Raw genomic sequence first — 21,253 nt, forward strand, 5'->3', positions numbered from 1 at the left:
TTGCTGCATGATGATATACCAGACGACAGAAGCGGCAGTGTCTGGATCTTTCAGGAAGGTCCTCAAAAAGGAACTCAATCCCGGGTTTAGGGTCGATATAAAATGCCCGGTCATGTAAGTTCTTGCAACGCATGACAATACAATCGTGGCAAGATTGGCAGAGGTCCATGGCGATGTGATGCTGTGTGGGATTCCTTCCTAGGGGTGTTTTGCAAAGTGTCGACAGAAAGCGTTATTCAGTCACCACTTCTTGCAAGATATCATCGTGGAGCGCCGTTACAGCCCCACAGTGTTCCGGGGTTTAACCCCAGAACGTGTGTGCGGCTGTCAATACCCGACGCTTTCAACGCTCGCTGTAACTTAGATGGGCCATCTTCCAGTACCAACGTCACTCAAATCTCAGCTTCCTACCACAACCCGTGACTTGGCAAGATGCACGCACACGTCAATTGGTACCCACACACGTACACACCCGCATCCATACACAGACACAGATATCTACTCATGTCACTGCCCAGAGATAGGGTAGTGGGTCTCTGCTCATATTGGCAGAATCCTGATTGATGCAAGAAGGATTACGCACCATCTAGAATCACCGCATCTTGGCAATGCATTTCTGGAGTAATTCAAGCGAGGTGAAACCTTCCCACATAGAAATTTTCCTACTACTGTTGTCAATTCCAAGATGGCCATCGAAGTCACCAATGCCTTTACTGGCGAAGAAAAGCCGGACAACTCAGACTTTTCCTGTCATGTTGTAGTTGCAAGCCTGGTTGCAGAAATCGAGCTGTCACATAAGCCGCCTGCAATGCTCGAGGATCCTCCATGACCTTAGCCCCTAATCTAAATAACATAACCCACCTTGCTACGGGTTTCATTCCACACACGGAACATATTTGCTCTTTCGTCTGATCAATTTTCCATAACGGAAAAAAAGAATCGGCAGAGGAATTAGAGCAATCGAGATGAACGCCAACAAGGAGGAAGCCCATGCAACGCCTTGCAAACATTGAAGTCAGATTTCAGCCTTGACAACGTTGAAGGTACGAGATGGAATCACAAACCTAAGTTATGGTACATAGCCGTGGCGAACATCGTGAAGGCTGCTGCGATCCAGCTCCTGAGAAACACATTCGCAGCGACGGCACTGCTGGATAGTTGAGCGTATGTGTCGATAATGTAAACCAAGCCTTGTATAAAAATCGGCATGATGCCCATCCCCATAGGAATTCCAGCCAACACTTGAGCAATCCAGTGGATGTTCTGGTTACTTGTCCAGGCGAACCACAACATTCCGATTGGAAACAAAGGGGCACCGATAATCATTGGTACAAGGCGTTCTTCCGGTGGAACAGTTTCCCCTCTCGTGTAAGCTGGTTTGAATCGAAGTCGTAGGTGAGCTAGAACGACGAGTGTTCCAAGAATAATACCCAGACCAATGCTCAGAAAGGGTAACGCTCCAACGCCCAAGCTCCAGCCTCTTTCTTCGGAAAAGGAAATCGGGTAAGCCTCGAAGAATAGGTAGAATATGCCATAAATCAGTGACATATAGATAGTCATAAGGGCAAGGATAGGTTCACGGATGAGCATGGCTACTGGCCTGAGCAAATACCTCCGAACAATGTCCTTGGTCTCCAGTTGAATACCCTCTGGTGACACACGGTTCATTGATCCCTCGATATCTGGTTTGTCTCGTCGGGCTCTGCGAGCAATAATGACTGGGGCGTAAGTCTCCGGAATGAGAGCGAAGAGGACCATCCAGAGGACCGAACCGGGTATGAAGGTCAACCAAGCCGTCCATCGCCAGCCCAAATAAGACTCGGTGACAAAACCCCCTACAATGGGCCCAATTATTGAGCCCATGAAGGTAGCACTGCCGAAGACGCATACCGCGACACCTCTTTCAACAGGCAAAAATATGTCAACGAATGCACCACCAGAGATTGTCAAAGGAGCAGCTCCGCCGATACCAATGATGAATCTGCAAATTAGGATAGTCTCCAAATTCTTTGCAACAGCAACAGGGATATTGAAGATACAGAAGATGAAGAAACCGATAATGAGTGGTGATTTACGGCCGTACACTTCTGAAAGAGGCCCAAAAATGAGAGGACCAAACGCGAATCCCTGCGATACGCACCGTTAGCGAGGGTAAAGCACGTCAGTAACTTTAATGATATGTTTGGCTAGGGTATTTGAAGTCACGTACAAGAACATTCAGTGCTGTGCCCAGGTACATAACTTTGGAAGACACTTGGAAAAGCTCGCTGGTGACGGTCGTAGCGGAGCTGAAGACAGAACTGGCAAAGGTGATGACCAGGGTCATGAGTCCATAGTGAATCGTGAGTCCCCATTTCGTCGAAGGAGAGAAGTTTCGAGGATTTTCTGGGTCGTTCTCATTGGGCCATTCGGCCAAACCCGTCTGCTGCGCTCGTTTGCTCATCTTGGTGATGCCAGATGTCGTAGATACGTTAGTATTCGGCGGAGATGGATGCGTGATGGAAAAAAGAGAGCTGCAAATACTACCTAGTTTTGCTTGCAAAAGATATTAATCTGAGCTGAATAATTTGTAAATCCGTACAATGCTTGGTTTATACTGGCTGTCCGCTTTCACACGATCCTGTTCCACACTTAAGTCCGCGACAAGGGTGGTAATTAGACTTTCTCGGCGTTACAAGTGGGGTCCACCGAGATCAATGTCACCAAACACTTAGCATGTTTAAGTCCGTCAACTTCGATCTTCGCATTCTGCTCCTCGCACGTTTCGCCATCTCCATTCGTCGAACTCAGTCCGTCTGTTGCCCACCCATCCCGTGGTTCGATTAGCATCTCACGTTATGCTCGACGTCCGAGCAATGAGAGGGGACCGGCCCTTCCGACGGCGGAGGGAACGGCCACTGCTGGTATGCCATGAATGTCATCGCCGAAAGCTAAAGTGCAACAAGCGGCTGCCCTGTGATCGATGCTCCAAGGCAAAGCCCCCTCGCAATTGCGTCTTCGACGATGCGGCAGCTGAGACGAACGAGTCACGTGAATTACGACAGCCTCGAACAATACAATTCCATAGCCCGAATCAAAACGAATATAATTTTGAGCCGTCACCAAGCGGAACAGAGGAAGTGATCCGCCTGGGATCCCCACAGATATCACCGGGCGCCTACGAAAGTTCGGCCTTCCCGGAAACAGTCGTGAGGCGGAAAGAACACGACCAAAATGGTCCAGAGATCCATGTATCAACTCCAAAAACGACAGTGGTCAGGGACGGTGAAGAGCACCCGGTGGTTGTAACAAAAGTCGCCCGAAATGCTCCGAAGAGGAATTGGTACGGGCGAAGCAGCGTATACTGGCTCTTTGAAAAGGTGTGATGCGTGACCCAATGTGTGTGTACAATACCTCTGACATTGTCACCAGTTGGAACACATTACGATACCTCTGAGCCAAGCTGGCTTTATCGAACGCGACGGCAACTTCACTTTTTATAGTGACGTCAAAGAGCAGCTGTTCCGACGACGACTCATCATTTCTGAAGACTTGGAGGAAACACAACGTTCCGTTTTCGAAGAGGTTCCAGACAAAGATACGGCCAACAAACTCATCCGTAGCTATTTTGACACATATGGCTCCGTCTTTCTCTTTTTGGATCAGGCTAGCTTCGAAGCCGAGGTACAACAAAGTTGGGCGTCACCAGAAAACGTGTCCTTGGCCTTCTGTATTCACCTTTTACTGGTTATCGCGGTCGGCAATTCGACCATTCATTCGACGTTGGGCCGCCTTCCCCTCGCGAAGATTACAACCTGGTGGCATCTTATCCAAGCTTGGCAGAACATCACGCTTCGATCAAACCCTTGCGACATCAAAATATTGCAGACTTCCTGTCTGATCAGTCTCATGCGCCAGTCCTACAGTCTGGAAGCATCTGCGAACTGGCCCTCATCTGGAGCACTAGTACGCAACGCCATGTTGGCAGGTCTACATCGAGACCCTTCTTCCACAGGCCAACAATTCAGCCTGGATGAGTTAAAATATATCAGCACCTGTGGTACGTCATTCTAGAGCTTGATCTGCAAAGTTCTATGGATGAGGGAATGCAACCAACATTGGTTCCTGGCGATTGGGATATGCCATTACCAAAAACACCTTCCGCCGATACAGAGACTCTCGAAGGTTCTCAAAACATTCCCTTGCCCGTCTCTTCTCTGATATCCACTCTACCGGTGAGAGTTGAGATCGCACACTTTCTCAATAACGCCAAATCCTCAACCAGCTACGAGGAAGCTCTCATCCTTCATCAGCAGCTAGGCTCTGCAGCGCAATCTTTGCTATCACCGGATTTTTGTCATCATCCCAGCCACACAACGTTCATGCATGGACTAGCAACTATTCTGTGTAAAAGATCACTATTGGCCCTTCATATCCCCTTCGCGTCACTCAAAGTGCCATCGTCCGCATATGCTCACAATATATGCACGATAACCGCCCTTTCTCTATTGGACAGGCTCAATCCTTCTTCAGACCAAAACAAGTGGCCAGATACTGATCCACTAACGGTCATGATGCGCTCATCGAGCTCCATCTTCCAAACTATTGCTCTTCAAGCAGTCCTTTTGATTTGCGTTCAACTAGAGAGCCATATGGTAGACCCACAACCGTGGACCCTTGTAACTGAACTAAAAGACAGATATGGCAAAACTTTTGAACGTTACCTCGTCATTGCTGAACAAAGACTCTTGACGCAAGATTTTGTTGGCAAGGCTTACATGATACCGGCCATGGTTTTGAAGCACATGAGACTTGCGACCTTGGGGAAAAGCAGGGACGAGATTGCAGTAGATGACTCAGTCATTGCTGAAGAGGTCGCGAAAAAATGCTTCAATATCTTTCGTAACAGGTCTGGTCTTCCTTCAGGATAGCCAAGGTAGCCAGAGGTATTGGGAGGGTTGGTAATTTCAGCGACCGGCGATAAGTGTACGGTAGATCCAAGTGGCACTCGTTTCGCGAATATTCTATCTCCGAGAGACTTGTGACAGTACGAAGTATATGTATCACGATGTTGGATTCTATCCGCATTTTATCATATGATCTATGTTCCATCTCAGTCAAAACACGACCGGTCTTGCACGAAGTCGATTGAGACTGGTATTTGGCTCGCCCTTTGTTCTCCCGAGATGCCGAGGATGCATCCAGGTCGAAGAAATGATAGTCCGGGCAAGTTTAGATGGTGACTGTCTTCTCGGAACCGATATTATTCTTGATTTCTGATCGATTCGCCGTCTGACTGCCAACGCTTTCTCGCAGGCTTGCGGGCGACACCTCCGACTCATCGACGGTAAGTTTTCCATACTTCTTGAAAGTATACTTATCAAGCTGTGATTCGATATGTCAGTTGTATTATTCTCATGACCAGTACAGGATTTGATCATGACTCGCCTTCCACACAACCCACACATAGCCCAGCATGACGCAGCAGCAGACAATCATGACAATGCCACCCTTCTTCCAATACGGGGCCTCATCAGCAGCGTAGAACACAATACCCCAGAAGGTATATAGAGTCAAAGATAGGACATTCATGCAATAGACAGTGACACTGCGGACCGCGTCGTCTCCAGTGCGCTGGAGAATGATGCTCGCCCAGCCAAAGATTAGCGGATTGACCATGTACGCAGTGCCGGACAGGTAGAATGCGAAGAAAGTCCCGGCAAACGGCAGTGTTGGGACCAGAAGCATGATGGCGCAGATCAATTGTAACATCACAGTCAGAACGGCCATGGGCACGCGGGTTCCGGTGGCATCCATGTGCCAGGCTGCCAACATGTTGGACACGATACCGACAGCCTGTACACCGAGAGGATAGGTGTTGATCTGACTCTGAGTGAAGTGTGAAGACTGGTACTTGAGCCATATGAGGAAGTTGTTTTGAACAGAATAGGCTTCGAGGGTAGCGCAAACAGGAGACCAGAATACCAGGATCCAGCTGTTGTACAGGTGAGTGAGTTGTACGATGAGAAAAGACAAATTGAACTTACAACGAAGGTTGAAGAAACAAGCGCTTCATAAGTGAAAAGGGGCTGATGCTGTGTCCTCCTTCCTTGATTGGAGGAAGGCGAGCAACAGCTAACTGCCTCTCGGATTCATTTAGGTAGTTTGCCGTGGTGTTTTTCGGGATGTCCGGGAAATAGAAAAACCCGAACAAGGCGATGGGAAACGTGATGATTCCGTCTGGTGGTGTGTCAGTGTCCGCCTTTTGTTAAGTCACGTTCGAACCTTCACGTCTCATCAATCAAAAACACCCATTGCCAGCCCTGAAGACCACCCAATCCTCCCATACCCTTGTAGATTGCAGTCATCATGACCCCAGCAAACATGGTTCCGACCTGGCCAGAGGCCGTAAAGATGGCCGTACGCTTGGAGATCTCTTTGGGCTTGTACCACGAGCCAATGATGTAAATTGTTCCGGCATACCTGCTGGCCTCTACAACACCGAGAAAGAAACGGACGACGCAAAGCTGGGTAACTGTCTTGCATGCTGCACTAACCATCTATGAATCAAATAAGTCTCTGGATTGACGACTCAGTCTTCAGTCAAATGAAACCTACTGTCAAAGCCGTCCAGACAACGACCATGGACGGAAGCCAGATGCGCGGCTTGATCTTTTGTATGATCAGTCCGTGGGGAATCTTGCCGACGGCCATTCTGGTTGTTCTGGTCAGATCTACTTTATATCCTGACTGCTTTTCTCTCAAAACGTTGGGTTGACTGACCCAGCAGTAGTGACCGAAAGGACGGTGTTGTAATCATGACCCTTCATGTCCAGGGCTTCGCGAAGCCCAGCGACCTGTGCATCAATGATGAGCATCAATTTGCAAAAGATATTAGGGCACAAGTTTACATATGCATTGGCAAAAGCAGCCCGATCTACAGAGTCGCGTGAAGTTTAGCTGCAATTTCGGCATCGGTCGCTGGGTGATGGACTCGAGCGGCTCCTACCAAGAAAGTTAAAGAAGTAACTGAGACAGCAGTAAGTCTGGATTTAAAAAGTTAATTGGGAACCCTTGAGGCGGCCGAGCGGATGCAGTTACCAGAATAAAGAAGTCTATTACCACCGTCAGCTCAAGATCTCAGATAAGTTAGTTGGTGTCACCTACCGATCTTCTGCACGAGCTTCCTCTCCTCCTTGGTCTTTGCCTCATCACCCAGAAAGAAGACTATTGCGCCACGTTTAGTGTCATTCCAAACCATACCACTTTATTGTGTATTACCTCGAATTTTCTCTCCAAGGGAACTCCTTTCAGCAGACATTTTTGCAACCGTCTGCTTGTGTGAGGATGGTTCATATAGGACCAGAAAAGAAACCGTGTACACATCATAGTAAATGCGAACGGAAAGAGGAGAGAAAATACGGAAGAGCATCGGCACATCCCGAAACCCTGACAGATTATCTCTGGATCTGATAAAAATTTTCCATGAGATCAGTTCTCCTGCTGTGGAGTCTGAACTGCTTGGCCTTACACATATTCTCCAAGTCAGTTGAGTAGGAAAAATACTGGCATAGCCTATTCGGCAACTTGGCGCGTTCGGCAATTAGGCCCCTGACTCTATATTTGGTCACGAGACCAGGTTCTTCGGATTCAAGAAGTGAATTTAGCTCGCAGGGATCCCGAGCATCCCCCTGTAGATACATTTTGTCCTTACCTTCTTGGGAAGAGGAAAGCCTCCTATCGTATTTGAATACGAAGGCACGTGGGAGGCAACAGGTCTCCCATAATTATGGAAGAGCCCCATTATTCCCCACGTATTTCTTCTAGTGATAGTTCTCTGTGAGGGGGACTCAATAAACGAATAAGCCAATTACGCCTTCTCGAATACGAATTGTTTGGGATCCTTGCGGAATGTTGAGCTTACTTAGTAAGTTTCTATGTTATCTCTGAGTTGCCACCAGAGGGTCATGGAAGAGGCGACGCTCTCGAGCTTTGTTCAATGTTGTGGAAATCTGAAAATAACCCTCTCTTGCTAAGAAGCAGGCGAAGGAGGGAAGGTTTGGCTCCGATCGCTGTCAGGCTTTACAAGCAGAGGCCCCTGGGCTGCAGGTGGTCCGTATGCAACCACCACCAGCCAAACAACCCGTCCGCCGCGCCGTCGAATAAATCTGCCCGCGTTAACTTCTTGTTAGTTTGGTATGAAAATAACTTTTCTTAGAATTGAATTCAATTATTTATAGTTGTTCTGAAAAGAATACCATATTTATTAAGAGTTATAATACATATAATGTAACTTGCATCAATCAATTCCTAGGTTATATGCAATACATGCAATCGACGAGCTTTCAACAATTGGAAAATAAGTCATCAAGAATTTCGAAAGCACAGCCTATAATAGAACTTTTATCACAGATCTTACGTGTTCGGAACATTTACTACTGGCAAAGCTCGTTCATTTTACTGTCTAATCTCCTTATGCCTACCCTTTCTCGGCAAGACATCCCCCCTACCTTCTCTGTTACCCAGTATGCCAACATAGCTCCACGAAAAAGATCGACACCTCTAAGATCACGTGGCCCAGCCTGCCTGTCTGCCTCTCTGAGTCGGGCTCACGTCCTCTGCGTTGAATGTCGCCGTTTTAGGATCTATTACCTTTTGCCAAGTAAAGGTGCCCTGTATGGTAGCTGTTAGTTACGATCCTCGAAAGTACCTCTGCATGCCTTGAACTAACATCAGATTTCACTACTCTCTTGTGAGTGACTTGCACGACATAAATGTATTGGTACCCGTCCCAGACTATGTTTCCGACGGTTTTCCCCGCGTAATAAATGCCTACCTTTTAGTTAGCAGCTATTCAGGACCCGACTTGAAGATTCTGAGTGTTGATCTTCTGAATATAGTTGCTCTAGAACATCGTCGAAAAGCAGGCATTTTATACCGCGTCCGGTCTGCAGTGAATCTTCATTTCGGCAACTCACGAAGCCTACCAGTCACTTGTCTGTGACCCACGTTCGACTGTGGTCATTGCACGAAATGTGATTAGCCATAGCATCGATCGGCCAAGGGAGAATGCTCGAAGCCGTTGAATTCGAAAGCGGACGTCACCCCCAAAAATGTATTCCAATTGGCTTGCCCTATCTCGCTGCTCAGCTTCGTCAAGCAGCTCAGGCTCGCTCTTCCTGCCTGTATCAGTGACCTTCATGAATGACACAGAAGCCCTACGAACGTATCCAAGCCGTACTCCAGCCTCCAGGTGACGGAAAGAAATACATATATCTACTCATCAACATGACCAGTACGCTATCCTCATCATCCGGCCCTCATTGGAAACACTCATAACATCAAGCAGGCGAACTCGGTGCTTATACTTGGTGTGCTGCTATTCGTTTTCAATCTGCATCGTACCTATTTGTTGCCCTGCAAGAGGCTTCCTGGCTGGTGTTGTGTGTGGCGTCAGATCCTGTAGAAAATCGTCACTGAAACCATGTTTAGTTTGTCGCTCTACACAGCCAGAAGATGTCATGGAGGCTACAGCTTATAACCCGATATGGTGTGGTTGAATGTTTGAATGTATTACATAGAAGGAATTATCCATGTTGTGCTATGAATTATGATCGCTGTCAAGAGTGAGGCTCATCATGCTCGTGGGTGATGGAGACTATTTGTTTCATTTGTTGTACGGCAAGCTCTTTGGTGGAGCATCTCATGGTGCCAATGACGTAGAGCCAGTCCAAACGTCACGCATCAGTTTTTTAGGGTTGACACATCTTATCAACGCCACTCGTTCCATCAACAGCTAATTATCACCGCCACTTGAGAAGCTCTGTCAGACCTCCTCATTGGGACTCGCCAATTTCGACCGCCAGAATCGCGAAGACTTTGATGCAGCGCAGGACCGTCGTCCGCCTTGGTCATTCTCTCAACACCCTGTCACGAGTCGCCACCATGTCTTCCGCTGAACAAAAACCGCAGCGAGACATCACCATCGTGGGCGGCGGCATCATCGGCTGCTCCACCGCATACTTCCTCACTCGCCACCCATCATACTCACCGTCAAATCACCGCATCACTCTGCTCGAGGCCGCGGCTACCAACAGCGGCGGCCGTACCGAGGACAGCATCACGGATCCTGGCACCCTCGCCGACCCATCGCGGGCGCAGAAGCTCAACCCCGCACACAACGGCATCGCGGGTGGGTCCAGCGGCAAGGCCGGCGGGCTGCTTGCCAAGTGGGCGTTTCCGTCTAACATTGTGCCGCTCAGCTTCAGGCTGCACGACGAGCTGGCCAAGGAGCACGACGGCGCCGCTCGGTGGGGCTACCGGAGGTGCTACGCCAGCCAGGTCGAGTGCAGGGCCCGTATGCCAGCGGGGATAGGGGGGAAGGCCTCGATCGACGCAGAGCATGATACTGCGAAGACTGAGGGTGTGACGAGAGGCCTGCACAAGGACCACAGGAAGACGATCGACAAACTGAAGACGCTCGGCGCGCCTGAGGACCTGGATTGGCTTGACACGGAGCACGCGCTGGCTGCTTACGATGGCATGGGTACACCCGATGACACGGCGCAGGTGCACCCCGAGCTGTTCACGCGGAGCATGGCGCAGCTTGCCGAGGAGAAGGGTGTCAAGATCGTCACCGGTGCAAGGGTCACGGCCATCACCAAGGGGAGTAATGGCCACGTGGAGAGTGTGACCTACACCAAGAACGGGAAGGAAGAGCAGCTACCCACGACCGACTGCATCGTCGCCGCCGGGCCGTGGACAGCGCGACTCCTCCCAAACATCCCCGTGACATCGTCTCGCGCCCACTCGATAGTCATCAAGACGCCGAAGCCCGTCTCATCATACGCACTTTTCACCTCCATCGCCCTGCCACCCGGCTTCTCCTTACCAACCCAAAAACAGCCGATCAAGAGGACCCAGATGGTCGAGCCAGAGATCTACGCCCGCCCAGACGGCACCGCTTACGCGTGCGGGCCGACCGACACCACCGTCAAGCTGCCCCTGACCACCGCCGAAGTCGAAGTCGATCCGGCGCGGTGCGACGACATCGCCTCCCAGGTTGGCGCTATCAGCGACGAGCTTGGCATGGACGGCGAGATTCTTGCGCGCCAGGCTTGCTATTTGCCGCAGGGAGGGCCATTCATTGGGCCGGTGCCGGGGCACAAGGGCGTCATTGTGGCGGCTGGGCACACGTGCTGGGGCATCCAGAATGCCCCTGGGACGGGGAAGCTGGTTAGCGAGATTGTGTATGATGGCAAGGCTGTCAGTGCACGATTGGGCGGTTGTGACCCTTCAACGGTTGTTTAGGAATATACATATCATGTTGTAGGGAATAGTGATATTGATTTCAACCCAAAGATGGGAGAGCTGTCCTCTTATCCCGTATTCTTTCCTTGATTTACCTGTGTCTTAGGTCAGTTGTCGGCCACGTCACTATGCGAGAAAGAGTGTTCCCGGCTAATTCAGGCCCATGAGCCAGAGCTTACTTTTTTGATACCTAAACACTTTGTCGATCCTACTTTCCAGAAAGGGCCCGATTGCAATAATATACGATGATAAGCGATTCCAGTGTTCTCTAAGGTTCATTTTCAAGGTACGTGAATACGACGACATATCAAATAATCATGAAGAATATATAAGTAATAGTCTCTAATAAATTTATAGCTGTGGACTGTTTTACTGTGCAACATTGAAGGATTTGGTCTTGCACAACTCACCGAAAGAAAACAATAAACTAAAGCCTCGACGTACATATACAAAGGCGGGAACCGTAGGTGAGCCGTTCGTGTAGATGCTGAAGCACAGACTTAGAAACCATCGGACTATTTTCCGCCGTTCCCATCATGTTTGATCCCTTCCTGCCGTCCCTTTCTGCTGCGGACCTCGTTGATCATCATCGTAGTATCTGTAGGGACGGGACCAGGCGCTTGTGTCGGAAGGGGAGAAACCGGTGAAACTGGATCAGTAACTGACCCAGGGGTGACGGACCCAGGCATAATTCCAAGGCTGGCCATTCGATGATGAATATGGCATCCAACTTCGTGCCCATTTCCGTCTCCTAGAGTTGACTGCGCCCCAGAAATGAAATCGGATTCAATCGCATGTTAAAGAATGTGGCAGGGCATATAAAGTGGCGAGCAAACAGCGCTAGCTGTCCGGCGATAACATAAGGCCGGCACATTGCATGTTTTCTCAAATTGGTCAAATTTGTGCAGATGACGTGTTCTCTGGAAGTAGAAAAAGTTGTCGAGCCCCGTTGGTTGCAAAGGAAAATGGATGTATCCACTCCCTCTTGAAACGGTCGAGGAGTTACATAACCATAGCCGCCAACTAACCCTCCGCTATATATTTTGCGAATTCATCAGGGCTCTTGAGAGCCCATATGACATGTTGAACCTTTGTAGCGCCAAATTTTGTCTTTAGCAAGCGACAGGTGTCGTTTGCCGGCACCAATTCAATCTGGTCAAATACTGAGAGGCACCAATTGACCGTAATGTGCGATCTTAGCACTAAAGCATATATATGCGTAAACTTTTGGAAAAGACATCCTTGTTAAATCTTCAAAAATTAGTTAAATCGTTTCTACTCAATGAACAGAGCTTTGTTTGCAAATATCACTTTTGAAGCGTTGTGAGCTATCACTACAAGACAGCGCTCAGATGTGCTGAAGGGAAACTCGGAAACCACAAAACCGTTTGCCGGGGCGGTGAGATGAACAGCAGACGTCGACGACCACATCGAAATAAGGTCAGCAGCATACGCCAACAAGAATCCTCACCAGATATGCACATCCTGACCTCTTACGATCCCCATGCTTATCCGGAAGATTGTAAGCGCCCCGGCGTGCATATTTGTACGCCACAGCTCATCTGTTTCCGCCCTAGTGCAGTCAAGCCCTCTCGCCAGACTGCAGCATGCGCAGCTGAGACCGCCGTAAAAGTACTTTTTCAGCACCGCCTTCTGACCACCCAACCTGCGCCAAGCCTGCATGTCTTATATTGTGTAACAGAACACGTGGAAACGCAGCAAACCCGAGGGGCTGTCGCCTACTAAGCGGCTGAAAGAAAACTCAATCTCCCCATGGACGGCCGAACTTCTCGAGTCCTGCCGCTGTTTCTGTTACATAACATGAGCCAAACTAGCTTGAGACCCGTGCTTTGTACTTGACGTGGTTCTGTCTGTAAGCCAGCCAGCCAGCCAGCCAGCATGTCCGGGTCCGTTCCCGAGGTGCAGCCTTGCCAGACTTGCGGCGTCACGGACGAGAGGCGATTCACATGCATCCAGGTAAGGACCCTGCGTTCTGACGTGGATGTGCGGTGCAAGTAAACAAGAGGCAAAAACCTGACCCTTTATAGTGCAATAATCTCGCTTTCTGCCAGAAATGTTGGTCGGAGTGGGTTCTTCATGCCCCTGGAGCTGTTGGATGGTAAGTTGCAACATACACATCCGTCACCAAACCCATAAGTTCACGGTGGGCTGAGAATCCCGCCATTTTACTAGGAATGGGAAACCTCATGAGAAGGCAGACCCAGCTGTGGTCCACACTCTCCGTCAGATCCTCGAGCCCACGCGGACAGAGGCCGAGCATGCATTTGAGCTGCTGGAGGATGAAGATACCACTTGGTTCGGCTTCGGTCGGGACTCGTCAGGGCAGTCCATGTTCTACGACTACGGCCGTTTTGCTGCCATCATGAGCGAACTCGTTGCCAATGGTTCGTCAGACATTTATCCGCAACTTGTATCCGTGATCGGTGAGACAGGTTAGTGTATTTGCTGATATCAAGATTCCATACTGTTTCCAACTACGTATGCCATATCTGACTTACTTACAGGTGCGGGCAAGAGCACATTGATCAAAATGCTTATAGACCGTCAAGCATCAGGCTCCGCAGATGGGTCTAGGTACTATTCGCCAGTGACGTCGTCCAACTACGACCGTACCGCGACCACTGGCGATGTGCACATCTACGCGGACCCATCCAGCGCATTCAGCACAAACCCACTCCTCTTCGTCGACTGCGAGGGTCTGAACGGCGGGGAGGCCATGCCGAAACAGTTGAGGCACCATCAGTCCCAGGATCCAAGGCCAGCCGCCCGCCAGCAAACCTCGGCAGCTCCGCCGCCCTATGATCGAGCAGCCAGGGCCGAGGACGATTACAGCAGATATGTCCGGTCCCGGCACAGCTCAAAGCGGACTATCGCGTGGGCCAGGACGCCCCAGACACGTAAGCGCGAGTTCGCAGTCTCGCAGCTGTACCCGCGTATTCTCTACACATTCTCCGACGTGGTCGTCTTCGTGCTGCGAAACCCGCGCGCCTTCGAGTCGACGGTTCTGGACAAGCTGATTCGGTGGGGACAACGCAGCATCGATGCGTCGCTGAACCAGCCGGCGCTTCCGCATGCTGTCATAGTGCTCAATGCAACCGAGGACGTGGATGCCCGCGAGTGGGACGTCACCAGTGCTACCGAGATGCTCCTCTCCGACATTCATGACGCGGTCCATCGCGAGCCGGCGCTGCAAGAGCATGTGCGGGCGTGGGCGCGGCGTGGGAGGAAGATCACAAATACGTCTGAGCTGCTGGCTTGCTACTATGCTTCTGTTAGCGTCGTACGTGTGCCACATAAGGGCGGCTCGTACATGCTTATGGACGAGCAGGCCGGCAAGCTTATGGAGCTTGTCCGTGGCCGGTGCGCTGCCTCCCATGCGACGAAGAGGCAGCTGCGCATGCTTGCGACCGCGGAGAAGCTGCAGGGCTACCTGCAGGCGGCGTATGACCACTTCACCAAGACCCTAGACGCTCCATTCGACTTTGTGCGGGAGGCACTGAGGAAGTTTCCCATCCCTCGGAACTTTCAGGGCAATGTGCTGAGTCTGGCGCTCTCCATAAGGGACAACTCCACCAAGACAGTGCTCAAGGAAGACGCGAGGCAAATCTTCCTCGCTATGGGGCCTATGATAGCTTCGTGTATCATGCTAGACGCCGTACGACAAAACCTTCTGGGAACGGCGACGAGGCTGCTGGACGACAAGTATGCCAAGCCTTGCACTGCGGCCCTGCAGACGTTCTCAGACATGTATTGGCCATGCAGCTTTTCAAATCCAAGCTTTGGCGACGCTGGCCGATGCTGCAACGTGAGGTGAGTGCTCACTCCCAGATGCAATGCATGTAATGTGATGTGATATGATACGAGAGTGAAGGAGCATAGCTTACCCAATATGCAAATACAGATCAGGCCACAACCCCAAAGGCCACCAAAATGTACAAGGCAAAATCATAGCAAATGGAAGCTACCAATCAACTCTCAACCTGGAGACCTTCCAGCCTGAATGGACGGCTCTGATCCGGCGCAGCCTCGAGGCTATCGAGGGCGCCATGTCGAAGCTGAGCCAGGCCTTCCCGGCCAAGACGGAGCTCACCACAGCCGCGCTGCTGCACCGTGAGCGCCTCAATGACTTCTACCGTGTCCTAGATGCCGACGGCGCCACCGCCTTCGTCAGCCACTCGGCCTGCCTGTCTTGCCTGCGTGAGTTGCCTGAGTGCGCCCTCCCCTGCGGCCATGTCTTGTGTCTGCCATGTATGGAGCTGTACGGCACGCGCGCGTCGCGAACGTGTATTGAGATTAGCCGCTGCCCGCTGCATGTAGGCGACATCATTGCTGAGCCGCCGTGGACGGTGGCTGTCAAGCCGGCGCGGGCGGGCGTAAGGGTGCTGTCTCTTGATGGTGGGGGCATCAGAGGAATTGTGCAGTTGCATGTGCTGAGGGAGATTGAGAGGCTACTTGGGCCGGGGCTGCCGATTCAGTTGTTTTTTGACCTGATGGTTGGGACAAAGTGAGTCTTCCCCATATAGTTTCGACCTGATGTCTTGAATTCCTGTTGTGAAAAGAAGGCGCTCATACTGCTACCTAATCTAGCACCGGCGGAATTATCGCGATCGCGCTGGGGGTGAAAAGATGGACCGTCGAAGCAACTATGGAGAAGTTCAAGGATATCTGCAGAGAGGCCTTCACGCCGCGCGAGTTGCAGAGTGTGCCGTTGATCGGAACGCTATCTAAGATGTATCACGGCAGTGTGTTCAAAACCCAACCGCTGGAGAGGGTGCTCAAGAGATACTTCTCTGAGACACCCTTCTTTGGCGGCTCACGGTCTCGCCACAACCTGAACACATCAGTAAAGGTGGCCGTGACGGCAATGAGTGCGTTGAATCATCAGTCCGTTGTGTTTGCCAACTACAACCGGCCAGACTCCACAGGGAAGGCCGCACCATATCAGTTCATCCGGTCAGATGTGCCGTCGAAGAAATTGAAAGTCTGGGAAGTGTGAGTTGGAGTCCATTGAGTTGAGTGAGACAAAGGACAACTATAATCTGACTTCCCGCCCATAGAACTCGCGCAACATCAGCGGCGTCCCCATTTTTCAAACCATTTGTCGCCCCAGACACAAACACCGAGTACATCGATGGGTCCAAGTCTCACAGCTGCCCAGCCCGGGTAGCCCACAGCGAGATGCGGTCCATCTGGTCAGACGTGGCAGACCTGCCGCCGGACATCATGCTCTCGATCGGTACGGGCAGAGTTGAGGGGGAGAAGACAGCTTCCGACCTCCTGTCAAGGCCCGTGTCACGCTCTTCCCGCTCCATCGCGGGCACTGACGTCTCCTCAACCACGGGGTCCCGCAGGCCACATGTGAACAAGAGCGCTTCGATGCCGATCGTGAGTGGGCAGATCGTCCGCTCAGGTCGCGGCGGCGTTGGCAACTACAAGCGTGTCGACAGCGCGTCGGCTAGTTTATCTGACCAGGCCAGTCAAGTGCAGACGGGTATTTTTGTGCGCGACCCTAAGACGCCGCTCCTTCTCTCATTTGCGCCTAGAGAGACAACAAAGGGTAAGGCGCACGAGCAAGTGCAGGATCAGGCGCCGAGTAAAAGCGACGGGATGTACAACCACAGGAAGAGTGAGCAGGCGTGGGAGGAGTTCGTTGCTGGGAGAAAAGAGAGTCATACTGGCCGGTACAGCCGTATATGTCCTGAGGTGCTGGCCTCGCAAATACCCAGGTTCGAGGACGCCCAGAAGATTGAAGAGCTCGAGCGGGATGTTGAGAGGGCGCTTCAGCAGGAGGGTATGGCGGATATCGTCACATTGGCTGCGCACCGGTTGGTGGCGAGTACGTTCTTTTTCGAGACGGAAGCTGGATCGGTGAGGCAAAGTACGACAGGATATGCTTGCACAGGTAAAGGCCGACCTTGGATGGAGCCGTGCTTGGATCGAAAGATTGGTGAGGAGCTCCCATGGCTAATTCTTTCACAGGCTCGCTATTCTGCCGTTTCCGCCAGTCTTCACCAGAACTCATGGCACTCGGCTCATTCCTGAGATCACGCTGTATAGGCGACTTCCGACCATACTTCCTGGTCGAAGATGATATCGATGGTGATACGAGGCAAAAAAGGCAAATCGTTCTATCGGGCGCCTTCATCATGGATATGGAGCAGGCGGGATACTTCGAAATCGAACCGCTGACCATCACCACAGCTGTCGACAAAAAGCACTCAGCGACAAGGATCTCGCTATCGCTGCAAATGGCCTCATACTCGTCCGGAGCAACGACGTCAACAGCTCTGCCCATCTCCGGCTTTCCAAGGAGGCTGATCAACGAGGAAAATGTGGGTACAGCGGTCAAAGAAGTGACAACAGTGCCCGGTGAAAGTATAGGACAGTCATCTGTCTTGGTGGGTGAGCAACGGGGCGCAGGAGGGAATGCGTCGACCGACAGGGTCTCAACAATGTCAACATCTCCTAGTCCACTGTCTGCGGACAGTGTCAGCCCGATGACAACGTACACTCTAGCCTCGCGAAGCTCAACTGGCAGCACATCTTTCAGTGGTGTTGGTGGTCTTGACAAACAACCCAGGCGATTTGGGGAGGACTTAATAGCCGAGCTGCCCGACCATGGGAGACAGGCGGCTGAGCTGCCCTCTGAGTGATGGATAGTCATTTCTGTGTAGTTGTGGTATCAACTGAGGGGTCTGAATGATATTATATCGCTGACATCACACGTCTGAATCAGGTTCACCACGGTTTTGAAATGATAGAATCTTCCTGAAACGGACCAAAAGGAACAGCGACATGGGCAAAGGGTGTCAAAAGCTGATTAGGGTATGCTTCCGGTGTTTTGAAGTATTCAAGAGTATGTCGGCTGAATATGTACAACTGAATGATTTTCCTGCTGAATCGAATATGTTATTTTGTTCAAACTTTTCAACCCCAAGCAGGTTACAACCCAAGGCGTCTATCTCAACATCCAATTAGAATCATCTCTTACGACTAGTAACCATCGACAAGTTCCACCTAGGTCTCGGTAATACCACATGACAAATCAGCGGCGGCCAGGTCCTGACAGGCTAAGGAGGGTAGAGGCTGGTGCTTTTCCAGGATAGAATGTGGTTGGAACAGGGGGAATCGTGAAGGATGTCGTGCTGGGAAAAGGGCTCTTGAGATCGTTCGCCATGGTCGCTGCGGCATAGGCTGGCGCCGTACTGATCGTCGTGTAGCTGGCGGCGTACGAGGCAGTACCTGACTTGCGCAGACAAGCTCCAGTACCGTAGGCGCTTTGGCATACCCAGGTTACCTGCTTACTGCCGTCGCTAGTCCAAAGATTGACGTTATCCACGGTGATGTCGTGGCAGGGGACCGAGTCGTCGCACTGCAGTCTGATCGTTGGGCGCTTGGAATCACTGTTGTAGCCATGCCAGTTCCTGAATGTAAGATTGCTGAGTTGGACGCCCACCCCGCCGTTGTCCTTTCCCCAGGCTTCGTTGACAGCCAAGACGTATGCACCGCCATTATTGATGATGTTTTCCCAGATGATCGAGTCTACCGTGCCGTTGCCGCCGTTTGTCTTGACATACGCCCCATCGGCTTGGTTAAGGTAGATATTCCTATATTGCACAGTAGAGATCTGTGTACCAAGGCCGAGGGAACCGATTGCACAGCCGCCACTGATGTTGCAGTGGACGTCTTCGACGAGGATGTTCTTGGCTGGCGACTTGATTGTGACACATTCATCTCCATTGGTGATTTCCACGTCGTGGACCCAGATATTATTGCCCCAGATGTCAATACCGTCGGTCTCGCCTATGCTGATGCCCCGTAGGATCATGTTATATATTTCCCCGTTGCTGGAACTGTCGAAAACTAAGTAGTATGAAGCCGAGTCGATGAGTGCAAATCCGTGCATGGAGAAGTTTGTCACATCCGTTAAACGTATAAAGCGAGGGCCATAGTTTCCTTGCGAAATAAATTGGTATCCGAAGCCCTGCATTGCACCTTTGGAGTTGCCGCTGAATATCTCGAGGTCATCGCAGCCCTGGAAGGAAATCATGTTGCCACCAGCAGTGCCCGTCCTTTGGATGATGCCATCAAGCTGTAGCGCTGATCCCTGACCACTTTTGAGGGACGCCCATGTACTCATAGCAAAGGTACCCGGGGGGATGTAGACTAGGCCGCCTTTCTTGCAATCAGCCCAAGCGCTTGTGAGAGCTGGGCCGAGATCGGTCGTTCCGTCAGCTTTGGCGCCATAATCCAGGACGTTACAGACTTTGTTTGCTGCTTTGGCTGCGAAGGTTGTGGTAGGCCCTACCTTGCCAGAAAGCTGCCCCTGAGCAAGGCAGCTCAGGAGCGCAAGAGCGGCGATGATGGAGTGAAGCATCGTTGAATAGAATAGAACAGAAACCAAACAAGACCATTTCTGCAGCCGATGCGTGCGCCAAGAGAATGGACTTCTTTATAATCCATTTTGTGTGCTTGAGGTCTCATCAAGCCATAACGGCCTGCGCTGAATTTGTCCGGGATTCGCAAAAATTGATCCGTCCACAACTTGTCCACTCGTACGTCTTTATCACACTCACGACGGTCTACTGCTAAATTGCTTCGGCTCTAATTTTGCGAATATAGTCATTCTATTGCTCTAATGTAACAATGGAGCCCGTGTTTCAGAGTATTATGCAACATACGGTTGTAGCCTTCTGACTCTTTAGGGCCAGGACCCCAAGTTGTTCCATGATTAATTAGGAAGGTGACAGGCGGGATACCACCTCAAGCGACATTGCTGGAGCGTTAAAGCCCCGCAATTTTTAATGTATTCGGGATCATTTATGCGGGAACTACGGAAACAAGCTTTCGAAATTCTCCGGTGCAGTGTACTTCAAGTCACTGGCATGACATATTTCCTCATCGAATCTAATTAGACTACCTACTGCAGCTGAATCCATGCATATGATCAGGCCGACATCGATGAAAAGGCTTACTTAGCCTATAACGCCTATAATCTTCCCTAACAGCGCAGATTGCCTACTGCCCAGGGCGTGCTAACCCCGCCTTTGCCTTCTTCTTCTTCTTCTTTTTTTATAGCGAAGTACAGACTGCGCGGGGACAGAAAGGTTACAACCCTTTCCTCTTTTCACGAGGTTCTATAGCAAGAGATATGAAAGAGCTTAGGCAACATATATTCAAAAACCAAATTACTTAGTAGTCACACCAAAGCGTTGTGTTGATTACAATCCCTCTGCCCAGGGTCCCATCTTGCTCTAGTCTCAAAGAGACACCTCGCAGTCCTAATATTTACCTTTATATGCCACCCCCCCCCCCAAATTCTAGTGACCCCCTCCCCCAGCCCGGAACAAGTTTGGGCTGAGCTCTTAAGTGAGCGAGGGGCGAGTATGAGTTGATCAATCATCACTTGGGAGCTCGGCCTGAACTTGTCCCAGGCCGAGCACGCCGCTTGGTTAAGCCGGTGGTTAAAAGCCCGAGGTGCATATGTCAACCAGACCACGTCGCGCGCCTGCGGCTTGGTTGGAATGTTCCACAAAACGTAAACTTACCTCCGGGCAGTCGGCACGGAATTGAAACCTATACCTGGTCGTTATTAATCAATGTGCCAAGCTCCACGCCGAAGATATAGGATAAAGGAGCCACAGCTCATTCCAGTGTATAACCCAGAAGACAGGCCATTAACCAATGGAGCATCCGGAAACTTGATAATCAATATTTCTAGCGGGGCTTAAGGCTCTCTAGCCGAGGGGTGGGGGTAGAGGGCAATCAAGCCAATCACATGATGGATATGTTGGTTGTATCAAGCTGAGGGCATGTGGGATGGTTTGGCCTTGAAGTCTCTTAGTCAATAGTCAATGATCTCACTGAAAAGTTTTAGGGTCTACTACGTAACCTGTCGGGCTTATGGTAGCAGTGATAGTGTCAAAGGGTCTTGATATTCAAC

The 21,253-nt window shown here is 50.8% G+C and overlaps 6 protein-coding genes across 6 annotated transcripts; 3 read left to right on the top strand and 3 right to left on the bottom strand.

The window, feature by feature from the left end:
* Nucleotides 1-1,056: 1,056 nt before the first annotated feature.
* Nucleotides 1,057-2,443, bottom strand: J7T55_000409 (uncharacterized protein; the record flags this gene model as incomplete). Its single annotated transcript, XM_053132524.1, has 2 exons — nucleotides 1,057-2,127; nucleotides 2,210-2,443. 2 exons carry the CDS (start codon nucleotides 2,441-2,443, stop codon nucleotides 1,057-1,059), a joined length of 1,305 nt encoding a protein of 434 aa, XP_052989646.1.
* A 394-nt stretch (nucleotides 2,444-2,837) lies between these two features.
* J7T55_000410 (Transcription factor lepE) lies at nucleotides 2,838-4,910 on the top strand (the record flags this gene model as incomplete). Its single annotated transcript, XM_053132525.1, has 3 exons — nucleotides 2,838-3,359; nucleotides 3,412-4,039; nucleotides 4,153-4,910. The coding sequence occupies 3 exons, from the start codon at nucleotides 2,838-2,840 to the stop codon at nucleotides 4,908-4,910; spliced, it is 1,908 nt and encodes a 635-aa protein (XP_052989647.1).
* A 484-nt stretch (nucleotides 4,911-5,394) lies between these two features.
* Nucleotides 5,395-7,300, bottom strand: J7T55_000411 (uncharacterized protein; the record flags this gene model as incomplete). Its single annotated transcript, XM_053132526.1, has 7 exons — nucleotides 5,395-5,974; nucleotides 6,027-6,219; nucleotides 6,329-6,539; nucleotides 6,598-6,694; nucleotides 6,763-6,916; nucleotides 7,147-7,206; nucleotides 7,261-7,300. 7 exons carry the CDS (start codon nucleotides 7,298-7,300, stop codon nucleotides 5,395-5,397), a joined length of 1,335 nt encoding a protein of 444 aa, XP_052989648.1.
* Nucleotides 7,301-9,924: 2,624 nt separating this feature from the next.
* Nucleotides 9,925-11,289, top strand: J7T55_000412 (FAD dependent oxidoreductase; the record flags this gene model as incomplete). Its single annotated transcript, XM_053132527.1, has 1 exon — nucleotides 9,925-11,289. The coding sequence occupies one exon, from the start codon at nucleotides 9,925-9,927 to the stop codon at nucleotides 11,287-11,289; it is 1,365 nt and encodes a 454-aa protein (XP_052989649.1).
* A 1,899-nt stretch (nucleotides 11,290-13,188) lies between these two features.
* Nucleotides 13,189-17,963, top strand: J7T55_000413 (uncharacterized protein; the record flags this gene model as incomplete). The annotated part of the gene is made up of 8 exons (XM_053132528.1): nucleotides 13,189-13,266; nucleotides 13,338-13,408; nucleotides 13,483-13,742; nucleotides 13,815-15,120; nucleotides 15,212-15,814; nucleotides 15,898-16,302; nucleotides 16,368-17,146; nucleotides 17,290-17,963. The coding sequence occupies 8 exons, from the start codon at nucleotides 13,189-13,191 to the stop codon at nucleotides 17,961-17,963; spliced, it is 4,176 nt and encodes a 1,391-aa protein (XP_052989650.1).
* Nucleotides 17,964-18,355: 392 nt separating this feature from the next.
* J7T55_000414 (murein transglycosylase) lies at nucleotides 18,356-19,687 on the bottom strand (the record flags this gene model as incomplete). Its single annotated transcript, XM_053132530.1, has 1 exon — nucleotides 18,356-19,687. The coding sequence occupies one exon, from the start codon at nucleotides 19,685-19,687 to the stop codon at nucleotides 18,356-18,358; it is 1,332 nt and encodes a 443-aa protein (XP_052989651.1).
* Nucleotides 19,688-21,253: the final 1,566 nt, after the last annotated feature.

This window comes from Diaporthe amygdali (assembly GCF_026229845.1).
Source record: "Diaporthe amygdali strain CAA958 chromosome Unknown NODE_31_length_594919_cov_65_084759, whole genome shotgun sequence".
Lineage (NCBI taxonomy): Eukaryota > Fungi > Ascomycota > Sordariomycetes > Diaporthales > Diaporthaceae > Diaporthe > Diaporthe amygdali.